Below are 22,773 nucleotides of genomic sequence, written 5' to 3' on the forward strand. Positions count from 1 at the left end.
CTGTCAGGAGGGACCAGGGTAGATAAAAAGACCCAAGATTATCTAAAGTCACGGGGACAACAGTGGAAAATCAGCATTGTCCTTGCCATGAAGGTGATTTATGGCTTTGTTCTTAAGCTCCTAACCTGATTTCATACTCTTATCTTATGTGAACTTTTATTCCTGAATCTTGGCTAAACTCCATATGCTTAACCTATTGACCTCAAAAATACTGGGCAACTGCATTGCCTATGTACTTCTGCATGTTTAGAGTCATCAGTTACATACCCTTATTTGGAGTAAACATGATGAATGTTTCTCCACTCAACTCCAATCATATAATCACAGATAATTATGCTAAAAATCAAAGAGGAATACCAAGTAGAGGCCATCCCAGCATTAAGAGATACTCCTATTAGTGAAACAAAACAAATTATCTTTCTTGCAGCCAACGAACTTATACCAAAAATTGAACTGTACATAGACTAACACCAATCATTTAAAAGTTTCTTATGTAATAATTTAAGAATTATTTTGACACTTGCTCATTAATAATCCAGTGCCAAAATGTTAAAACAAACAAAAAAAAAAGAAGTTGCATCTCTCTTACTAAGTTTCATTAATATTGTAAATGTGATGAAATATTAGTCTTTAATAAATAGAGTAAATAAAGTGTGGTATTTACATTACTATAAATAAAGCAAGAATGCGAGCTTTAACATGTCCAAGTCAAATTTTAGTTTTGAAACTGGCAACGTATTTAACATCTTGTTATGGCTCAGTTAGTGCATCTGTAATATGTAGAAAATTTCATTGGCTTACTGTCAACATTAAGTAAAAGGATAAAATTACTGAGAATAAACAGTGTTTGAGAATAAATTCTCTAACTTACTGTAGCTAATTTTTTGGTCACTGTTAACCTGCTAGGTGAAAACTGGTAACCTGTTAGGGTTTTAGTTTACATTTCTTCAAATATCTGTGAATTTGAACAATGAATTTTACATTTGAAAACATTTTGTATTTATCTTTCTGTAATTTTATATTTTATGTCTTGTTTGTGTTTCTATCAGTCATTGTTTTGTTTTTTTTCTCTTATTGCTTTAGGTTTTAAGGACATTTTCTACAGTTTGTTATTTTTAGTATTTTTTCATGCAGACATGTGTAGGTTTTATGTGGTCACTCATGGACTTAATACTTGAAATTTTCAATATGTACTTACCACATTAGGATTAAATGGTGGTGGAATTTTCTTTTGTACAAGGTCAGTCCAGCTGAGTGATTCAAAAAAAGGATGGTTCTGAATTTCAAGCTAGAAAATTAAGGGAAAAATTTTTTATTTATGAAGAAGAACCTATTAAGTACTGACTTAAGAATTTTATACAGCCAAATCATTACCACTTTGCCCTCAATAATATTTTTGTGGGTACATGTTTATTTAATTCATATGATTATATAAAAACATTAAATCATTGGCTTTTATTGATAACCTTTTCCAGTGGTTGCTTAGAGTGGTGAGAACATTGCCACGCTGAGACTACCAGAGACAAGAAAAACAGTTACATAGAATGACAGACCTACATTACATTTGCTTCAGTCATAGTTACATCATAGGTAAAACAGGGTTAACATTTCTACCCTAGACTCTTCACAGATTTTTTTTAAGGATCAGTGGAATACATGGAAATAAGTGATATGAAAAGAATAAAGCACTACATAGGTGCAAAGAATTATTATTATCTGAATGGGAAGGTGAAGAAGTACGTTACTCAAGAATTGCAGTGGGGCAGAGATAAGCTTAAGATGAACTCTACCACCAAAAAATATTCTAGTCTAGATTGGTATTATCAAAAGTTAAGCACAGTGCCGATTATGGTTTTTTTTTTTTTTTTTTTTTTACTGCAGAATGGCATTAGAATGTAAAAAGGAGGATCCAGCCTAGTTTTATGTATTAAAAGAAAAGTGAGAGAGGATAATGTCAGAACAGAGATCTCAAAAGAATTAGTCAAAAGGATGAGGAGAGACAGTTCAGACAGAGCATGAAGTCCATTACATGACAAAGAGATTAGGGGAAGGAGAAGGATAGAGATTGTCACACGGACTACATTAAAATTTTTTTTTATTTTTCTGGGTTTTGGAAAACTGTCAAATAGTTTTGGGGAGGTGATATGAAACATGTGGACTTCTGGTTTGCTTCTTAACAGCACTATACTGTAACAGGGGAGTGGACAGGAGAGTTGTGACCAGATAAAGGAACAATAGCTATTGTTGTGGTTAAACAACAGATGACAATGTTGGAAAGAGCAGCAGCAGTGGGAGTCAAAGGACTTTCTGAATATGGGAATATTTAGGAGGCAAATGCAACAGGACATGCTGTTTGTTGAATGTGAAAGTAAGGGAAAGAGCAGTCAAGAATGGTTCAGATTTGGGACCTAAACAACTAGATGGACAGTGATGTGACTTAATAAGAAAGGGAACACAAAAGGAAGATTAAAGGAGTTCAATTTTCAAATGCTGTGTCTAAAGAACTCTAAGAAGTCTAAATGCTGCTGTTGAACAGACAGATTAAATTATGTCAGTATTGAGTACAGAATAGAGGAAGATGTAAACGCTAAGGTGAAGACAGAAAATACCAAAGCCATAGAGACAAGTTGCAACTGTCCAGAAAAAGAGGACAGTAGAGGAAAAGGCATTGCAACATGTAAAGGTCAGGAGGAAGAAGAGGAGCCTGAACAGGAGATCATGGAGGTGGGCCCAGAAGTATAGTTCCAATGCTACTGAGAATGCAAGCTGAGGAGTAGAAATATTCAACAATTCTGGCTGAAAAAGACTGAGAAGTGGAAGACTGGGACAGGGAGAATGAACATAGATATCTTCAATATATTTGGCTGTGATGGGAGAATGACCATTATTGTGTACAAATAGGAGACTTGAAAATGTTTAATGATTAACTGGAAGGAACCAGAACAAAAAGGAGCAGTTACCTGTTCAGAAAAAAATATGTATAGAGTTCCCTATAAGGCTGCAAGGGGTCAGAATCCAATACATGAGTAGAAACTGTCCTTTCCAACTATAATAGAATAAAACAAGAGCAGATGTATACATGTCTGAAAATTTGATAGAAAGAAGCTGGCAATTTCACTCTGGTGATTTTGTTTATCCTATAAAATAGAAAAGCAAGACTATCTGCTAAAAATGAAGAGGTAATAGAATCCAAAAATTTGGAGAAAAGTCTGAAATACTTAATACAAAAAGTAGGAAAGTAAGGTGAAGAAACAAATATAGGCACATCACCAGGCAGCAATGAAGCAGAGAGACACTAAAGTCTTAATAAAATGATTTATAATTTTAGGTAGTTAATACCATCTCACACCATATACAAAAGTCAACTCAAAATAGGTTAAAATCATAAAATATATACAAGAAAACGTAGGCAAAACTTTGTAACATAAAATTCATAAACATTTTTGAGGATTCATCACCAGAAGCAAGGAAAAAAAGGAAAATATAAAGGTTTCTGTATAGCACAAAGAGACAGTAACCAAAATGAAAAGACCCTCTAGTTAATGGGTGAAGAACCCTGTATATCATACCTAGTAGAGGACTGATGTCAAAGATCTACAAAGAACTCACACAATGAAACAAAAACAAAGCTATCAACCCAATCAAAAATGGCCAGAAGAGCTAAATAGACATTTCTCCAAAGAAAAATGCAAATGGCCAATAGATACAAGAAAAAAACATATGAAAAAACGTTCGTCATTTATTATCAGGGAAATGAAAATCAAAACCACAGTGAGAGACCACCTCACATCTGTGAGAACGGCACATATTAAAAAAAAAAAAAAAAAACCAATCCAGAAACAATCCGTGCTGGCCAGGATGTGGAGAAAAAAGGAACCCTCTAACCTGCTGGTAGGAATGTAAGCTAGTCCAGCCTCTATGGAAAGTTGTGTGGAGATTCATTAAAACACTAAAAACAGATCTGTGATTTTTAGTAGACCAGCTATTCCACTCCTATAAATTGACCCAAAGAACACAAAGACTAATTTGAAAGGAAACATGTACCCCTATGCTTCTTATAACACTATTTGTCATTGCCAAGATATGGAAACAGCTTAAATGCCACAAAACAGATAAGTGGATCAAGAAGATGTACAATATATACACAATGGAATACTACTCAGTGATCTGTGGTAACATGGGTGGAGCTGGAAGGATTATGCTACATGAAAAAAGTCAGAAGGAAAAAGAACATCTTTTTCTGTTATCAGATGGTTTTACTTATATGTAGGCTCTACAAAAATAAAACAAAGAGTAAGACACAGACAAACCTTGAAATCTGATCATAGATGAGAGACATGGTGGGAAAGGATAGAAAAAAAAGGTGGGGAAGAGAAAAAGGGACTATGGTAATGGACTATGGGTACTTTGGTGGGAGAGGAATTACAATGACCAAATTGAGGGGAGAAAGGAGAAATCATATACTATCTAAAAATTAATAAAGAGGTTAAAAAAGGACTTGATTTCAAAATTACTTTAAAATAAAATTCAAATTGGAGGAAGCTAGAGGGGAAAAATTCTATGTAGTGAAAAAACATGCCACGCCTTTTTTAAAAAAGGAAGAGAAGATATCCTTACAAATATAAATCAAATACTAGGCTGTGATAACTATATATGAGGGAGAAAAGGAGAGGATGAAATTGTTAGAAGGATAAAATGAAAAAATGGTGCACGTGGTTTTAAAACAGACTCATAGGTAATGGAATACAAGTGAAAGTCCAGATATAAATTTGCACATACTAGACAGTTAATCTAGGACAAAGGAGCCAAGAGTAGACAGTGAAGACAGCAAAGTCTCTTCAATAAATGGTGCTGAGAAAACCAGCCACATGAAAAAGAAACTACCACCATTTAATACTTTACACAAAAATTAACTCAAAATGGATTAAAGACATCTTTGTAGTTTTGTGTCTCCAACAGAGGAATAAAAGTAAACATAAACAAATAGGACTACAACAAACTAAAAAGCTTCTGCAGTGGAAGAATCTTTCATTTAAAAAAATGATACCCTACTGAATGGGAGAATACATCTGACAAGGGGTTGATTTCCAGTACCTATAAAAAAACTCATCTAACTCAACAAAAAGAAAACAAACCTATCGAAAAATGGCAGGAGCGGTAAAAGACATTTCTCCAGAGATGACATCTAGATGACCAATGGGCACATGAAAACACGCTTATCACATATCAGGGAAATGCAAATCGAAACAACACTGATTTCACAATGGTCACAAGTGGTGACAAAGGTTTGAAGAAAAGAACCTTTGTACACTGTTGGTGGAAATACAGGCTGACTCAGCCCCTATAGGAAAAAGTATGGAGGTGTCTCAATACTAACAGTAGATCTATTAGATGATCTAGCAATTCTACTCCTAGGTACCTGAAGAATGTAAAAACAGCAATATGCACTACTGTTCTACTCCTATGTACCTGAAGGATGTAAAAACAGCAATATGCACTCCTGTGTTCACTGTAGCACTATTCACAACAGCCAAATTGTGGAAACAACCAAGTGCCCAAGGACAGATGAGCAGATTATCAAGATGTGGTCTACAGACACAAAATGGAATACTGCTCAAATCAAATAAACAAAAAGACATAAAACAAAAGATGAATAGTTGACATTTGTGACAATATGGATATACATGGATAGAACTGGAGGGGATTATGTTAAGTGAAATAAATCAGAAGGGGATTAAGTATATTGGATGATTTCTCTTGCCATGTGGAATATAGAGGAAACAAAGGGGAAGACAAAAACAAGAAGTAGCAAACCCTAGGACTCTGACTATAAAACTGAGGAGTTCTTCCAGAGGAACAGGAGGGGAAGGGCAAAGTGGGGAGGAGCCACAGTGGACTATGAGTGGAGGATTAATGGGTGTTTTGTTACTGGGTGAGGTGTGCTGACATGAATCTTAGGAGGTATGATTCTCTGCCTTGAATGACATCAGCGTAAACCTTGCTGCCTCAGTTAAAATAAAGAAACAATTACATTCCTATGTGAACACTGGGAAAAATTATTGCTATAAGTATCCTTCTTTTTCCATGGTGCTGGTGCACCAGGACTGTACTCTTCCCATTAAATACCAGGAAAAAAGAAGGAGAGTTATATTCACATAAGACAAATTAGATTAAATAAACTGGGTACTTGGGGAGGTGTACATACAAAGTCTTCTTTGGCACCAAGTCGATTTTGCCTGTCTTTTTCTAGGAGTTCTTCCAGAATGGACCATGCTGTGAGGCTCACTCCAGGTCTCAAACTTAGAGGCTTGTGAAGAATATTGTCATACATTTCAGCAACATCTCGGCAATAAAAAGGAGGCTGGAAAAAAGCAAAATAAAATTAGTATGAATTAAACTATGACAAAATGTAATTGAAAATAGTTGGATTTAGCATTAATTAACAGGCAGCAGTCTGGGTCTGGACAATTACAGAAATTCATAGGCTTCTTCTTTGGATATGTGTCTATCTGCAGTATATCCTCTCATGTGAAAAGATTTTAAAATCCAGATTCACTGTTAATAAAGTTTAATACACAGTCACTAACTGTTCAATTAATATCTTGTAATAGTCAGGTGGAAACAACCCAAAACTTGTAATACTACCTGTTTTAGAGAAAACCACCCCCAACCTCACAATATGGTTAATAACAGAATTACTAGAAACAGAAATTCAAGAGAGATCAAATATTAAGTAATTTTTTGAGGCTTGCGAATAAACTAATTAAAACAGACATTTCTAGTACAGATGGAGACCTGAATATGGTGTCCCTTCTTAAATACTTGTATAGTGACAGCACATGGTACACTCTGTAGAATTAAAATCCTGCTATCACAGTTTAAAGATATGAGGAACTGCTTCAACATGAAGATAAGCATTATCTAGTTAAGTTTTCAACTAAAAATAATTTCTCAAGTTAAGGGAGATAGATGCTTGTTATTTTCTTTCATTTTATAGAAAAGTAAAACTTCATTTTTCTCTCTTTATAAGTTAACACTTTTTTAAATAAGGTATCATCAGTGAAATCTAAGTTTTGAATGCTCCTTTTGAAAAGTTTCATTTCATATACAATGATAATACTTTATACTTTCAAAGTCCTGAAGAAAACTGAAAACTAGGTCTTTTAACTAGCTGATCATATTCAAGGCCAAACAAGTGAGACAGTGTGGGCTGTCAGAGGAATTCATCAGTCACAATTAGCAACATGAGACAAATATTCCCCACTTTCCATGGACGACAAATTTTACAAAGCAACCAAGCCCCAGTGTAGGTCTCAGCCGAGGAAGGTAGTTAGCTTATTAGGGCAGCCACGTGGCAGGTGAGGAGAGGGCTCCCAACATGAAGCTGGATACTCAAAGACCACAGAGGGAGCCTAGAAACTATTCCAAATATTTAAAAAATCTTAAGGAATAATATACATTATTCCTGTAAGGATAAGTAAGCTAACTAAAATCTTAAAAACTGTTTGCTGCTTTTGGTTGGAATGTTATTAACTCAATATAGTAAAACAACTTTATTTATGTTAATCAGCTCTGTCTAGCCATATGTGTCTTTCATTAATAAAGCCAGGAAACTAATCACATACTAAACATTATTTTCAATGAAACTTCAAGACATGGTATTTATGATGAAGGGAACAGAGGGTTCCCAGTGATGGAAAACTGGAGCAGCAGTGCATTAATTTAATCCTATAAAATACAAAGCAAAAATTCAAAACACATTCTTTTCCAAAAAATACTGAAATTTTTTCTTTTCATTTTCTCAAATTAGGCAGAATGATTACTGGGGTAAAGCGAATGAAGTAGATAATTTTAATGTTAAAACTAAGTTTCTATTTCTAAGATAATTTCAAGTGGGATGAGAATACTTGACATAGTGATTAGCATGACAGATACATAATTACATAAAAAATGGTAAAATGAAAGCGTTTCTTTCTGTGTGGATCTCTACTGTAGTTTTGGATTCATTTACCTGGGTTACTACTGCTCTCTTAGCATTTTCTAATGTCCACAAGATTATTAAAAGGGTGGGGGGTAGCGGTAAAGGCTGGGAAAGAGAGAAGAAGTGAAGGTGAGGGTGGAAGGAATAAAGAAAACTCAGATAAATGATAATATATTGGAATAATAAAGAAAACACAGAAATACATACCAGTCCATAAAGCATTTCATACAGAACAGCACCAAGGCACCACCAATCCACAGTGTTGTCATAGGGCTGCTTTTTAATTACTTCAGGTGCAAGGTACTATAGAAAAGATTACATGTTAGAACATTTCAGGATAAAATTTGAATAATGAGAAACCTGATGCATTTTAAGTGTCACTATCACTCTAAAAACATATTATCTAGATTATCAATTGGTTAGGGATTCTCACCCTATACCCTGAAGCGGGGGGATTCTTCAGAATAAATTGAGGCATTTTTCAAAATACACACATTTAAGCATTTCTCCCAGAACTATGAAATAATTAAGACAAATAGGGTAGCAAATGACAAATCTGGAGTACTAAGTATGTAAAGTTGGTATTTCAAGGGAAGTCCCACATAAGATTAACTTATTTAAGAAATTCTTTGGTCATCATTCATAATTGTTAGTCTTAAACTAAAAACTGTTAATGTGGAAATTGAGAATTCTTCTTCCTTTTCAGTGAAAGAAAAAGATTAATCATATCCCTTAAGAATGACAATATCAGTTTCTAACATATTATTTAGAAAAGCTGTTGGCTACTAGATGGATATTTATAAAAAAAAACACAATTTCACATATAAAATATATATTTGCTCTTCATATATGAACTATATGCTAGGAAACAATTTCTTCTTAAGCTTTTTTAAGTGATCAAAAAAAATGCAAAATGAAAAAAGGTGTTAATAATTTCCAACAATTAGATTTAGAGGACCAAAAAAACTGTGCTGCTTTTATAAAAAGCTACCAGACTTAATAAAGACTTTATTAATTATAAAATCAACACACTTTCACAATATACTTCATACACAAACCAAACAGCAGGGTTACAAATATATGCAAGGATTATGGTTAGATGAAACAAAGAAAAAAAAGGCAAAAAATATACTTCAAAGTACATAATTGTTAAATTATACTTTTACTCAAGTTCTGATTAGAAGTCTCCTCTAAGCCATTTTTATGATATGTTTTCCACATATATATGCATGATGAAATATTGCCTGACACTTAAGACCATTATAAACACACTGAAATCAAAACAGGTTAAAATCAGACGTGCGTGTGCGTGTGTTTATACACACACAAAATGAGACTAACAATGCTTTTACAGAAATTGCAAGGATTAGGATTATCATTTTTGTCTCAAATAGAAAGATGTGCTTTTGCCAGTTCACATGATTGAAAAAAATCATTATTAGGATATTCATGTGCCACAGAATTCACACATGTCAATGGCTGTTAGTATATTCATAAAGTAATGCAAACACAATTAATTTTAGCACATCTCTGATTTGTGATTAAAAAATAGGCTTTAGAAATTTAATAAAATAATTAATCTATGGTAAAATTTAACAGAAAAAACAGTAAGCATAATTTACGTAGGTTAGGTTATTCAAAAATATCTATAATATCTCACAATCAGAATTAAAAACAACATCAGCAAATTCTAAATGTTAAAAAATGATGATTATCAAATATACAACTGGCTAGAAACAAAAATGACAGTGGTTACTTTTTCATTTCAGAGTTTGGATCTATGATTTGTAAGTTGTGATTCATATCTGCATTTTATGTATGTTTGTATGCATGACGACACACATTTCTTACCTCTGGTGTCCCACAAAATGTTGTTGTGGTGTCAGAAATAGCAATTCCTTCTTTGCAAAGCCCGAAATCTGTTAAGACGACATGTCCCTGACAAATACAGGGTCAGTAAGGTAAAACAAGGCATGGTCATATGTTCACGATTTCAAAAAGCTTTATACTTTAAAATAATTATAGACCCACAGGAAATTGGAAAACTAGTACACAGCATTGCAAGTCCCCTTACCCAACATTCCCCTCCCCTTTACCCCACTCCATTGCTGATACCTTGTATAGTTGTACAATATAATTCTGAGGAAACTGACACTAGTACAGTATCTTTAACTAGGCAGCCAATTTTATTCAATCTTCATCATTTTTTTACGTGTGCATTTGTATTGAGTATGGTATGTTGTTCTATCCAAGAGAGATGTACAGATTGTGTAACTTGGAGCACAATCAAGACTGAGAACTGTCCATGACCGCAAATAAACAAAAGGAACTCCCTTGCATTACTTACTCATTCATCTTTGCACATCCTATTCTCCCAGTCCCTGCTAGTTGGCAACTATCAATTTGTTTTTTATGTCTAAAGTTCTGTTATTTTGGGATTAATGCAATTATGCATTCTGGAATCTCTGAAGCTGACTTCTTACCACTAATTAAGACAACAAAAATTGAGGACTAATAGATTTTTGAAAGATAATACTTACTACTGAATCCAAAAGAATATTTTCTGGTTTCAAGTCTCTATAAAATTAAAAGAAAGGCAAAACCGATATTAGCTGAAGTAAAATGAATAAAAAGACATTTCAACAAGTAATATTTTAAAACTGTACCTATATACTATTTTGATGGAGTGTAAGTAACCCAATGCACTGGCAATTTCAGCAGCATAAAATCTAGCTCTGTGTTCAGGAAAGGACCGTTCTCTTTGTAGGTGAAAAAATAGCTGTAAAATTGGGGGAATAAAGGTCACACACACAGCGTAAAACAAATACATTCTATAAATACAAAAATAGGATTTGTTTTTGTTACTTTGAAGGTGAGGTAAAAATATACCGAAGAACTGTGATTGTCTCTTGTCTGTATCCCCCACCTAGCAATCATCATTCTCCTTTCAATCACATATCCTTTCTTTATCCTTGCTAACTGACTCATCTCTCATGACATCTTCTCCTTCAATGTGTTCTCACTAGTCTAGACAACCACTCTAGAAAAGTAATTTTGATATTGCTATAGAATTTCCTTCTGGACTTTTTCGACTATTCTTTCATTTGAGAAAAATGAAATACCACTGGGAAATTAGAAACTAGAGATTGGTAGACCAAATATAATCTACAGACATAATTTGCATCACATATGTTTTCATAAAAACCCAAATTAACCAGATACACTTAGAAACTGGAAATTTTTTTGGTAAAAATTAATAGCTAGGCCCTTCCTGGTGGCGCAGAGGGTTAAAGCACAGCACTGAGAAGCTAAAGCCACTTCCGCATGAGTTCGATTCCCACCTGCCCCGGAGGTGGCCACATGGCATGGCAGACCTCTCTTGACCCGCCCGCTGCTCCCCTCAGCAGTGTACTTCGTAGATCTGCCTGTTCTACTCCACACTCTGTCTATGGTGAAGCCTCTCGCCACCCCTGAGCCTCTGGCCTGTACCCCAGTTCTGTATGAACAAATAAATAAATCTTAAAAAAAAAAAATATTATTAGCTAGGTTCCCCTCCCTCCCTGCTCTGGGAAAAAAAAGGAAAGTTCTGTACCTGAGCTTTAATGTCAGTGTGGTAGCAACTGGCTCAAGCTGAGCAACAGCTAGACTCCTGTTCTTTTCTTATACTTTCTGATCTTATTTGTACAACCTGTCCTTTAGTCATCAAGTTACCCACTTGGTGATGCTTGCTTCAGGTTCTTATTCTAGGGCTCATGGTTTTTAAAATGATGATCTCTCCTTGAGTTTCCTCCTACTTTGGAGACTTCTAATTCTTGATCTTTCTGGTCTCTTAAACTTCAGGGAGTTACAAGGTTTCTGCCCTTGGTTTCTCCACTGCTATCCTTTTTCTGGACACCTTGCCCAGGTGACCCAATCTATCCCAGAGATTTTTAAACCATTACTTCTATGTGACTGTCTCTTAAGTGAACATCTCCAGCCCAGAACTACACTTGCAGCTTCTACTGCAAAGCTCTGCTATCTGCTAGTTTTGAGTGTTTCACTAGCCAACAAATTCAGCTCATCTATAAGAGCTTCTTATTTTCTCCAAGACACTGCTATCTCTCCTTTAATAACTTTCTGCCCAGACCTCTAAGTCCTGTAAGGCACATGGCTTATACAGTAGAAAGTGTCAGGTTTAAAAGCTAACTAGACTTTTGTTCATATCCTGGTTCTTCTTTTTTTTGTGTGTAATTTCTCTGATTTTAAAAACCTATTAAAAAAAATTTCCTTAACCTCTTCTGAAAGGTTACGATGAAGATCAGTTGTAATACATCCTGTTGAGAACAGACAAATGGAGGCTGACATAGGGGATTCACCTGTACTGCTCCTTTATCCTAAGGCTCTGCAGTCAACCAATGAGCAAATTCTTCTGCTGTTATCTTTTAATTATTTCTGGAATATTACCTCTGTTTTGGTCCTACCACTGCTTTTCCTAAATGTCACATGTACAATTGTTAACACTCTAATAATCTCCTAATCACATCAGTCCAACATTATTAATGGAACCTACCCATATTAAAGTCTTAACATTAACCAACTGCTAACTAAATCAAAGGCACTATGCTAAGGAATTTAAGGAATTTATATGCTTATATTACTTAATCCAGCCACACTACTTGGAGATAGGAAACTAATGAAGAATTTGAGGTTCAGAAAGGCTCATTTATATGCTTACTATCATAAACCTTATTTATTTATACTCTATCTGGCTCCAAAACAGATTTGAAGTAGTATACCAAAATAAATCTCAGATGTCAAGATTGAAGTAGAAGTATGAATTGGGGGGAAAAGAAGGGGAAATCATAGAAATAATGGGAAACACAATGCACATGAAGTTAAGCCCCTCCTTTTGCTTCCTGCTCCTTTTCTATCTTTTACCTCTCATTATACCTCTTCTATTGTTCCATTCATCTTCTCCTCCACCCACTCCATTGTATTTCATTTCCTTTATTTCTATTATCTTAGCCAAGTGTATCTTTGGGAAGACAAGCCTACCTCTTTTCAGTTTATGAGCGGTCACTGTGTAAAAAGGGCTCAGAGGCAAAGTCCTAAGACAGCATGAAGAGACCAAGGATAAAGCAGAAAGCTTGCAGTAGGTTCTCATCTGCAGTTGGGTGCCTCACATGACATTTCAAAGCTACAGAGAACTTACTTATGTCTAGTTTAAACTGAGGGCCTGACACTCAAACACTGACATTGAGAAGGGTTACTAGACCTTTTGGAATCTTGATTTCCTATTTATAAAGTGGGTGTTTATTTCAAAGAATTGTGATGATTAATTGAAATAATGCATGTTAAATGGTTATAAACTGCTAAATATTAATAAACTCTCCTATGTTAGCATTCACACACAATATAAAATAATGACTTTCAAGGTAGGTCAATGTGGAGTCATCTACATTCTAGAATCTAGGGGATTCATCTTATTGCTTCTACAATAAGGAGTTTGTAGGCATTCTTTTCATAGATATAGAGGGTTGAAAGATGCTCCTTATGACCTTTCCCATGTCTGACCACCTTTAGGTTTGCAGAATAGATTCTGTTCTTCCTTCTAGTTCCTTTATTCTACAGGTAAGCATACTACAGTGAGGATGAAATGCTCTTTTCTATCTTTGCTCTGGTTTTAGGGATGTTAAGGCTCTTTGTAAACATGACATATCTAACAACTGAAATAATTTTTGAAGACACTCACAGGTCAGAGGTCAAATAAATTAGAAAGATGTGAGAAGCAGAGTTATGAATAAGGATGATCAGTAGCTTAGATCCTGCAATCAGAATTCCTGAGCTCAGTTCCTGGTTCCAGTACTTACTAACAATATGACTTGAACAAGTTATAGAGCTTCTCTCTGCCTCAGTTTGTTTTATGTAACAGGATTGTAAATATAAAGTACAAAAAGCCAATGGGCTGGACACATAACTCTATACTCATAACTATAATCAATACATGTTTGTTATTACTATATTATTATAATAGCATTTTCTAAAATGTTTCCAATACATTGCTCCTGATTCAGAATAGATTAGGTTCAAAGAAAAAAGGAGACCATGGGGTTAATAGATTTGGTTCAAAGAAAAAAGGAGACCATGGGGTTAAAAATATTTTTCTTTAAAGAAATCTCAGCTTTGTTTAAAGCAGAATTTCTCAAAGTCTTTAACATGCTGGAACATACTGCAACTCACCAAGAAAGGTATTGTTAATCACCAAGGGATACAACATGAAACATTTTCCAAACTGACATCACCACAGAACCCTTTATTAGAGGATTATCTCATCTGATTAATAGTTTGCACATTTTAGAAGATCACAGGCTAGTACAGTATTTATATACAACTATTGAAACAGTAATTATCTAAATTACAAATCACATTGCCTTAAAATGTTTTTGTCTGTTATCTTTACTGTATAGCCAGTGACAAAGCTATCCATGGAATCTATATGAACCCTCCCACTCACATCATAACCTGCCTGAGAGCTTTGTGTAGTTACACCTCTCCATGTCTTGTATTGTGCTTAACGAGCCTTTGGTTCTTGCTACTCACAATAGCTGTTGATGCTGGCTCTTCTTTGAAAACTTGTAAGGAACAACTATTTCCTTATTTTTCTTTTTAAAAACATTATCAGTATTAGAAAACTAATTATAAAACTCACCTCCCCTCCATTAACAAAATCCAGAACAAAATAAAGTTTTTCAGTTGTTTGGAAAGAATAATGCAATCCAACCAAAAATGGATGTTTCACATTTTTCAAGAGCACATTTCGTTCAGCCATAATATGTTTTTGCTGTAAAGAAAAAAAGGTAAAGAATCAACTTATATACTATAAAACAACACTGTTAATTAAGAAAATGGAATTAGGAGAAATTAAGCTATTTTTATTTTACCTCTTTTCTGTTGAGAACTACTTTTTTCTGTAATACTTTAACCGCATAAAATTTTCCATCCAGTTTCCGCTTTGCAAGAAGAACCTGTTATAAAGATGTACAGGCTGTTAGAAATTTCATTCTTTTGATAGGAATCATTATTTGTCAGTAAATCAAAAATTAAATTTTGTAAAAGTAAAGTCCAAAAGGGACAGGATAATATATTTTTGTACTGAAAATGTTAAACTACTGTATTTTTTTCTGTAACTCCACTTTTCCTTATATATATATATATATTTTTTTTAAGATTTATTTATTCATACAGAACTGGAGTACAGGCCAGAGATGCAGGAGTGATGAGAGGATTCACCAGAGACAAGGTGGGGAGCAAAACAGGCAGACTGATGGAGTACACAGCTGAGGAGAGCTTTGGGCGGGCAGGAGAGGTCTGCAGTGCCATGTGGGTCACCTCCGGGGCGGGGGATTGAACTGGCACTGAAGCGGCTGTCTCCAGCTTGCAGTGCTGCGTCCTAACCAGTTGGGCCACTAGGGAGGGCCCCTCCTTAGATATTTTAACAAAACAAAAAGATATGCTGATCATTTGAATAGCCAGGCAGCAGCTTTTTGTTACTCAGTGTGTTGATCACCTTTGAGGTAATTACCAAATTTAAGTGGCAAAATCTTAGATGCATGGAAACATTGTGTGTGTGTTTAGTTGTGGCTCATACACACTACCCCTGAATCCTGAAGTCTCCTTAGAAATTACTGAGGCTATATACTTTATGCTACAAAAAATAAAGAAGGAAATGGTTTCTAAGTGATCAAATGTGTTTTGTTTTAACATTTATGTTTCTATTCAAGCTTCAGTTTAAGAGTTCAGTGATGAAGTACCACGTGTAGCTTAGCTGAATTTCTACCACCGACTGGATGACATTTTCAAGCATTGAAGAAACTTACAGAATCTTGCTCCAGAAAAAGGTAGACACATTCAAGGTACTGCATATAATAATAATTTTAAGGAATTAAAGATGCCCCACAAGTTGTATAACTATAAATAATCTTGAAATGATCTGACACAGCATTAGTGACACTGCTGGGCCTTATTTTCCAGAACATGTGTGGGTTTACTCACCAAGATTTATAACCCCAGTTTAATAACAAGAAAAATATCAGACAAATTCCAATAGAGGGGTATCCTACAGAACACCTAACCAGCATTCCCCCAAAACCATCAAGATTCTCAAAAGCAAACAAAGTCTAAGAAACTGTCACAGTTACAAGAAGCTAAAAGACATGATAACTGAATGTAATGTGGTATTATGGATGAGCAACACTTATCAAAACAGAGCTGCACTGGTACAAGAACAGACAGATAAATGAAACAAAATGTAAAATTTAGAAATAGAAATACAAAACATGAATCTAGAATCAGATACATACAATTATGGACAAAGGATATAAATGATGAATGCTAGCCAATAGATCTCTGGGGCAAGAGTGGTATTTTCCATTAACTGTATGAGATCAACTACATAACCATGGTGGGGGGGGGTGGTGAACTAACACCCTATACCTCCTGTTATATGCAGTTCCCAATTTATTGTAGTTGACTTGAAAATTTTCTACTTTATGTGAAAGCAATACACATGCAATACAAGAGAGATTCAACATTTTATTATGAAATAGGCTTTGCTAGATGATTTTGCCCAACTGTATGTTAATGCAAGCAGGATAGGCTATATGATGTTTGTTAGGTTAGCTACATTTTCAACTTATGATAGCTTGAATACATAATGGATTTACTGGGAGGCAACCTCATCATAAGTTGAGGAAGATGTATATATGTGAGAACCAATGCCTAGTGGACAAAGCATGAAGTTTCCAAAAGATAACTCTTTTTTTAATGACAGGCTACTTCTAATATTCCAATAAACTATAAGCATTTTGAAAACAAGATTCAGTTCTATCTTTCCACTACTTATACTAACACCCCCCAGGTAACAGGTAGTCAATTAAACACACATGGATTTAAGTGTTTGACAGACAGCTTAGGGTCTCTAGGAAACTTAGAAAACAAACCAGAGACGGCAAAAGTTCTGGAATTAGTAAATGTTTTTATTGCTGTTTTACTGTATTATACTAGAGGACTTACACATGTTTAATGATTCTGAAAATACTATCTACAAAACTTGCAGCCTTCAGTGATTATTCCTTGGTGTGAGCATAGGGTAAAGTTGTATGAATCACTTGACAACCAACATATGAGAACCACAGTCATTACATCTTTTTCCTTCTCCGACTGTTTACACAGCTGCTTTTTTTTTTTTTTGTCTTTCCAGCTCAGCTTAATAGCATCTTTTTAAATATGTTACCTTTGATCAAAGCATTTAAGGATCCCCTCCCATTGCCTATTATCCTGTCACTTCATGCTTTGTTCATTTCATTCACAGCCCCATTACCACTTGTAATTATTTATCTGACTGAATATTTTCAATAAACTATTTCACCCCTACGTAAGCATCTCAAAGATAGTAACCTTTCAGCTTTCTTCACTACTAATCTAACTAGGGCCTAGAACAGTGCTTGACACATTGCAGGGCTCAATAGATACTTGTTGAACAAATTAATTTTTTATTAGAATTTAAGTAGATGCCTTACCTCCTTATTTTGTTAGTGTTCTAAACATACAGAAACCATCTCAACTCCATATGGTGATACCAACAAGCCCTGTGACCTCATATATATTTACTTATTTACTAAATGGGAAAATATAAACACTCTTACCTTGCCAAAGCTGCCTTTCCCAATAACTTTTAAGAAATCAAAGTCTGTTGGTTTAGCACTGAAATAAATAAACAATGGTAAGAATTAAACTCTTAGAAATTAGAGAGATGTTAACTTCTGAACAGTTCTAAGTATGTCAGTCTTTAATAAATAAAAATTGGGTGTAAAACATTTTAGTGTGATGATTGCAGCTGGCAGTATTTCATCTTTAACATGAAACAGATGGAATGGTAATAATACCTACTTTCTGATTAGGTAAAATATGTGATTATTTAAGCCTCATAAGAGGGACCTCATTAGAGAGACTTCAATAAAGTCTCTATGCAAAAGGTTACACACACACACACACACACACACACACGTATGTATTCCATTCAATTCAATGGAGATTCCATCTAAACCAACTGCATCAACCCAAAACCTAACTACTGTTGTTAATGAGGAACTGAATAACTATTAATCAGTGATCTATTCCAAGGATTATCTACTCTGGCTATTCATGTGAAAAGACAGTTACTGGATGGAACATGTACTAAAGTCATTAAGAAAAACTCCTTATGGAGAAAAGTCATCACAGACTTTTGCATACATACCGCTTACTGGACATTACTGACAAAAGACCTCTCTCTGCTTAGTCTCATAAATGGTGATGTGGGAAAGGCAGGAGTAAATAAACCACTAAGAATACTGAGATTATCCTTTTATATTAACCTATGCAGTAAAAACATTAGTTGTATATACACAAAAGCATACAGGAATAGAATACTGAGTTGAAGCAGTCAAAAGACATGTTTTCCTCAACATAGTCTAGATTTCTAAATTTTACAAGGAAAATGAATAATCCCAGTTAGATTTTAATTTCCTTCAATTCACTATCAAAAGAAACAGTCAATTCAAACTTGAGAGTAACACGAAGTCTGGTTAAATTATAACAGTTAAAGATTAGGGAGGTAAATAGTTAACTAAGCTTGGATGTTTTTCTTGAAAACTCCGGTCTTTGGATTACTCACTTTTTTCTAATATGTTCAGATGCTGATACAATTTTTCAAAAAATATAATCATGAGAAAAGATGCAAATTTTCCAAACACAGTAAATGGATTAACCAAGGCATATCCATGGCTTTTCTGTTAACTGTTGGTGACTAGCACTAACTGAATGTATATTTCAGTTTTTGAGCTGCCTGACCAACTCAAAGCTAAGAAAACCAAACAGAATTCAAAATCAATTTTCTCTTTCAGCTATTATCTTTTTTTTTTTTTGCCTTTCTTTGGTGTGAAACTCAATTATCTAACTTCATTGTCTATGCCTGCTGCGTTCTTTGTTATCAAAAGTTCTCTCAAATTCTTTCCTGTGAGGGGCTTGTTTCCACCACATCATTGAAACTGCTCTTAAAGATCACCAACCACTTCACAAATTCATGGTCAGTTTCAGTCTTCATCTACCTGCCCTATTAACAACTTAAGAACATTGATTACTCTCCATCTGATTTCATGACATCATATTTCTAGTTTTTCTCTTCTTACTAATTACTCTTTCTTATGTCTCCATTATTGGCCCTCGCTGACTTATTATAATGCTTAAGTATCTCAAGATCCAATCCTTTGACCAGTATACTTAGCTATCTAAAATGATAAGACTATTTTAGAATTAAATGGAAAAGACTGAGATAATTAAAAGTAGGAATAACCAACACATCTCACTCCTTCAATCAATGGCATACATCACTATCTGTCAAGGGTAGTTATTAAACTAAACCAAGAAGTAGACTTGGAATCTTTCTTTGTATTCAGTATTCTAGGAAATCACTTCTAATGACCCACCAAAATGCACTCAGAGTTTGCACAGTGTCTGCATTTGCTACTCAGGTGTTCTTTAAAAAGATTCCCTGTGTTCAAATGAATAAGGGACTATGGAAAAGACTGGATAAAGAAGGTTTTAAGCTCCTACTGTGCTAATGTCCACTATGACTGCTCTGGAACAAGCTGCCTTAAGGGGTAGGGTTGTACTGACACTGAGCACCAGGAAAGTATCAGTGAGACTACACAAATGCTTTTATCAGAGTACCTCCCAGGACTTACGGATTTCTGGGAAGTATGGTCTACTGATTTCACACACACACAAATATACACATACATGAACATCCAGAAAAGTGACAATGGCAAAATAATAGAACCCAGTAAATAACACATGGATTGAAAGTTCCTCAGAGCTTCACTAAAGAGAAGCTAGAGCAGTAAATTAGGCAAGCATACAACAATACTGTAGTCACTGTAACTATGGTTATATTTCATAGCTGTTTTGTTAAATTGGCTTAATTACATATAGCTACACATTCCAAAAAAGGAATCTTTCTAAGTTTAGTTAGAAGATTGTTTAAGACAAATTAAACCTACTGAGGATTTCCAGATGGTCCCAGGTTGATGTTCTGTGAGGTAGAGTGTAACTGTTGGGATGGAGGGGAAAAAAAGCAGTAATCTTATTGGAACTTCAAAGGTTATCAGTCAATGAATGTTTTTCAAACAAGTAATACATAATTGTACTGTAGATATTTTGCCACATTAAAGAAACCTAAAATTCTAATTCTTAATGTATATGCTTATTTGGAAAAGTACCCAAAGTACTCAGTATGATACAATCATTCTTGTAAGTTTCAAGGGTAGTTGTAAGGAAAATGGTAATAATGCAGAAATGAAGCTCAACGTTGATAAGAGAACAAAGTAAACTGGGAAGGCTCCTGAAAGAGGTGGGTATTGAAACAAAATTTAAGAAGGATCATTTTTACATTTAAAATATTTGTTAAAAAGTTTTCAAATAATAGCTTATTATTAAGAATAGAAAATAACTTAATGAGGAAAACTGCCAATATCAGACCAAGAGTTTTAATTTGAAACTAGGTAAACATACACACAAGCGGGTTTTGTTCTAATTTCAGCATGGAGATTTTTTTCTCTTCCAACAGTTAAATAGGATAAATCTTTTTATCAAAGCCATTTATCAGAGACATGTGTCTTAAACTTATCTGAAACTTAAAAATGTATAAATACTGATTCATTATGAGGTGTCTTGTTGTGGCATAACCATAACAAGGTCTACTCAAATATTATAGTGCTCCGTAGAATCTGATAATGTAAACCAAACTTAAGCTATAATTTCTATAATACTCTTTTAATGAATGTCTGGCAAAGTGGAGTAACTTTCCCTTCAGCAAATTTTTCTTAGGTAGATGAGGGAAGACAATTAAACAAGCATAGATTACACAATAAAGACAACTTGTGCCTTTAATTAATTAATGTGTAGTAAATTTCTATTACTCAGCAATGATTTTCCTATGGAGCACATTTCTGAAAATATAATGAACATTATTGGAACATATAATTAGGCAACTTTTTTACTCCACCTGTTTTTAAAAAGATTACATCTGATCACTGAACTGAGGATGAGCTATAATTTATTAACAGAATGAGTGCTAATCAAGGGTGTCTGTTTCCTGACATCTTGTGGTCTTTACTTTTTCTCTCTCTATATATGGGACAGGTCCAGATGCCTTGTATGATATTTTCTGGCTATTAACCTCACTTAGTTATCTACATAAAAGTCCTTAATAAAGAATTACAATATATGATGAAGTAATGTTCTCTGCTTTTTCTGAAGATAATCTTTCATCATTATTCTAAAACTACAAGGGATCCTAATTTAAGTTTCAGATTTTATGGATGAAAAGGGAAAAATAAATAATACTCAGATTTAAAGCCAACAGTGGTAGAACAGGAGCCAGAATTTAGGAATCCCTCTCAGTTTAGTTCTCTTTTTTAAAACCAGCTGGCTCATATAGCAAATCAAGATAGTCTTTAAATGACCTAAATCTACATCTCTCAACATACTCTTCAATTTGTATGTCAAACATGTAGAATCACAGTTATGTAGATTTTCCTTCTAAATATTTTTTGAATGTGTAAATGTACTGGGAAATCAATAGTTTGAAGAAAAAGTAAATTTTTTTGACTAGTTTCATCTTTTACAACTAAAACATATACTCAATATTCATAGTTAGAAAATATGAAAAGATTTAGAATACTTAAAGTTTATGACTCTGCCAACAGATGATTTTAAAAATACAACAATCATAGAATTTTTGCATAGCTAGTCATATGATTTTTGCATAGCTTTTAAAAATGAACTCTAACTACATTGTACACATACATATGTAAAATTTTATGCCCTGATTTCACCTGGTAATATGTCAAAGCTTAAAATATTATCAGCTTCAAGACATTTTGAAATGCACAATATGTAAGAACAAATATAATGGCTGAAGAATATTTAAGTTGATTCTAATTTTTCATTAAAAATCATATTAAACTAAAAATCCTTTTTTCATCTGAAGGATTAATTTTAAAAGCATCAACTCCTTAAGCAACATAAACATTTTCATGTTTGATACATGTTGCCAAATTGCTTTCAAAAAGAGCTGCATAAAATTGTACCACCACCAGCAACGCCCAAGGATGCTCACTGTACCTTACCTTTATCAGTCCAGCAGTATTTTATTTACTTTACACTTTTGTTAATTTGGTAAAGGGCAAAAGCTAATTTAAACTTTCATTTGTTATTAGCATCAAGGTTGAACATGTTCCTATACATTTGTTTAATAATAGTATTTCTTTGTGCCCCTTTCCACTTATCTACTGAGGTCTTAAATACTCTTTTAAAAAACTGCATGAGCTTTTTACATATATGTTATTTATTCCTATGCCTTATTTATTATAAATTTTCCTAGTTAACTGGCCAACTGCACAAATATAAAATTAAAATATCTTTTTACATTGTCCTAGGAACAATCACATCAGATGCAAAAGTTCAATCTGTTCTCTTAACTGAGAATCCTCTTAGAACACCAGAGAAAGAAACTACTCTTTTTAGTAGTCAGGGAAAAGGAATATACCTATTTTCCAAATAAAGATTTTTTTTTAGCTATGGGACATAGTGGTCCAACTCATAAAATTATCTTTTAAGTCACAAAAGTTAAAAGACATTATAGAGTATGTATATATTTCAATCATTCCTTCCTTGGATTTTTTATGTATATATTTAAGAAGAGTTACAATCAA

General features: G+C 34.0%; 1 protein-coding gene across 2 annotated transcripts in view; it reads right to left on the minus strand.

The window, feature by feature from the left end:
- Positions 1 to 22,773, minus strand: part of LOC101632183 (serine/threonine-protein kinase Sgk3) — a 58,500-nt gene that overhangs the window by 2,294 nt on the left and 33,433 nt on the right. For both annotated transcript variants that reach the window (XM_012723116.1, XM_004679823.2), the window contains exons 6-15: positions 20,059 to 20,108; positions 17,665 to 17,722; positions 14,902 to 14,985; positions 14,670 to 14,801; positions 10,648 to 10,760; positions 10,522 to 10,558; positions 9,833 to 9,919; positions 8,189 to 8,284; positions 6,206 to 6,361; positions 1,199 to 1,288 (exon numbers count right to left, since the gene is read on the minus strand). In XM_012723116.1, coding sequence (XP_012578570.1) covers positions 1,199 to 1,288; positions 6,206 to 6,361; positions 8,189 to 8,284; positions 9,833 to 9,919; positions 10,522 to 10,558; positions 10,648 to 10,760; positions 14,670 to 14,801; positions 14,902 to 14,985; positions 17,665 to 17,722; positions 20,059 to 20,108 — 903 coding nt within the window. The remainder of the gene's footprint in view (positions 1 to 1,198; positions 1,289 to 6,205; positions 6,362 to 8,188; positions 8,285 to 9,832; positions 9,920 to 10,521; positions 10,559 to 10,647; positions 10,761 to 14,669; positions 14,802 to 14,901; positions 14,986 to 17,664; positions 17,723 to 20,058; positions 20,109 to 22,773) is intronic.

The sequence above is a fragment of the Condylura cristata genome, unplaced genomic scaffold (genome assembly GCF_000260355.1).
Source record: "Condylura cristata isolate star-nosed mole 26May11 unplaced genomic scaffold, ConCri1.0 scaffold00009, whole genome shotgun sequence".
NCBI classification, from domain to species: Eukaryota; Metazoa; Chordata; class Mammalia; order Eulipotyphla; family Talpidae; genus Condylura; species Condylura cristata.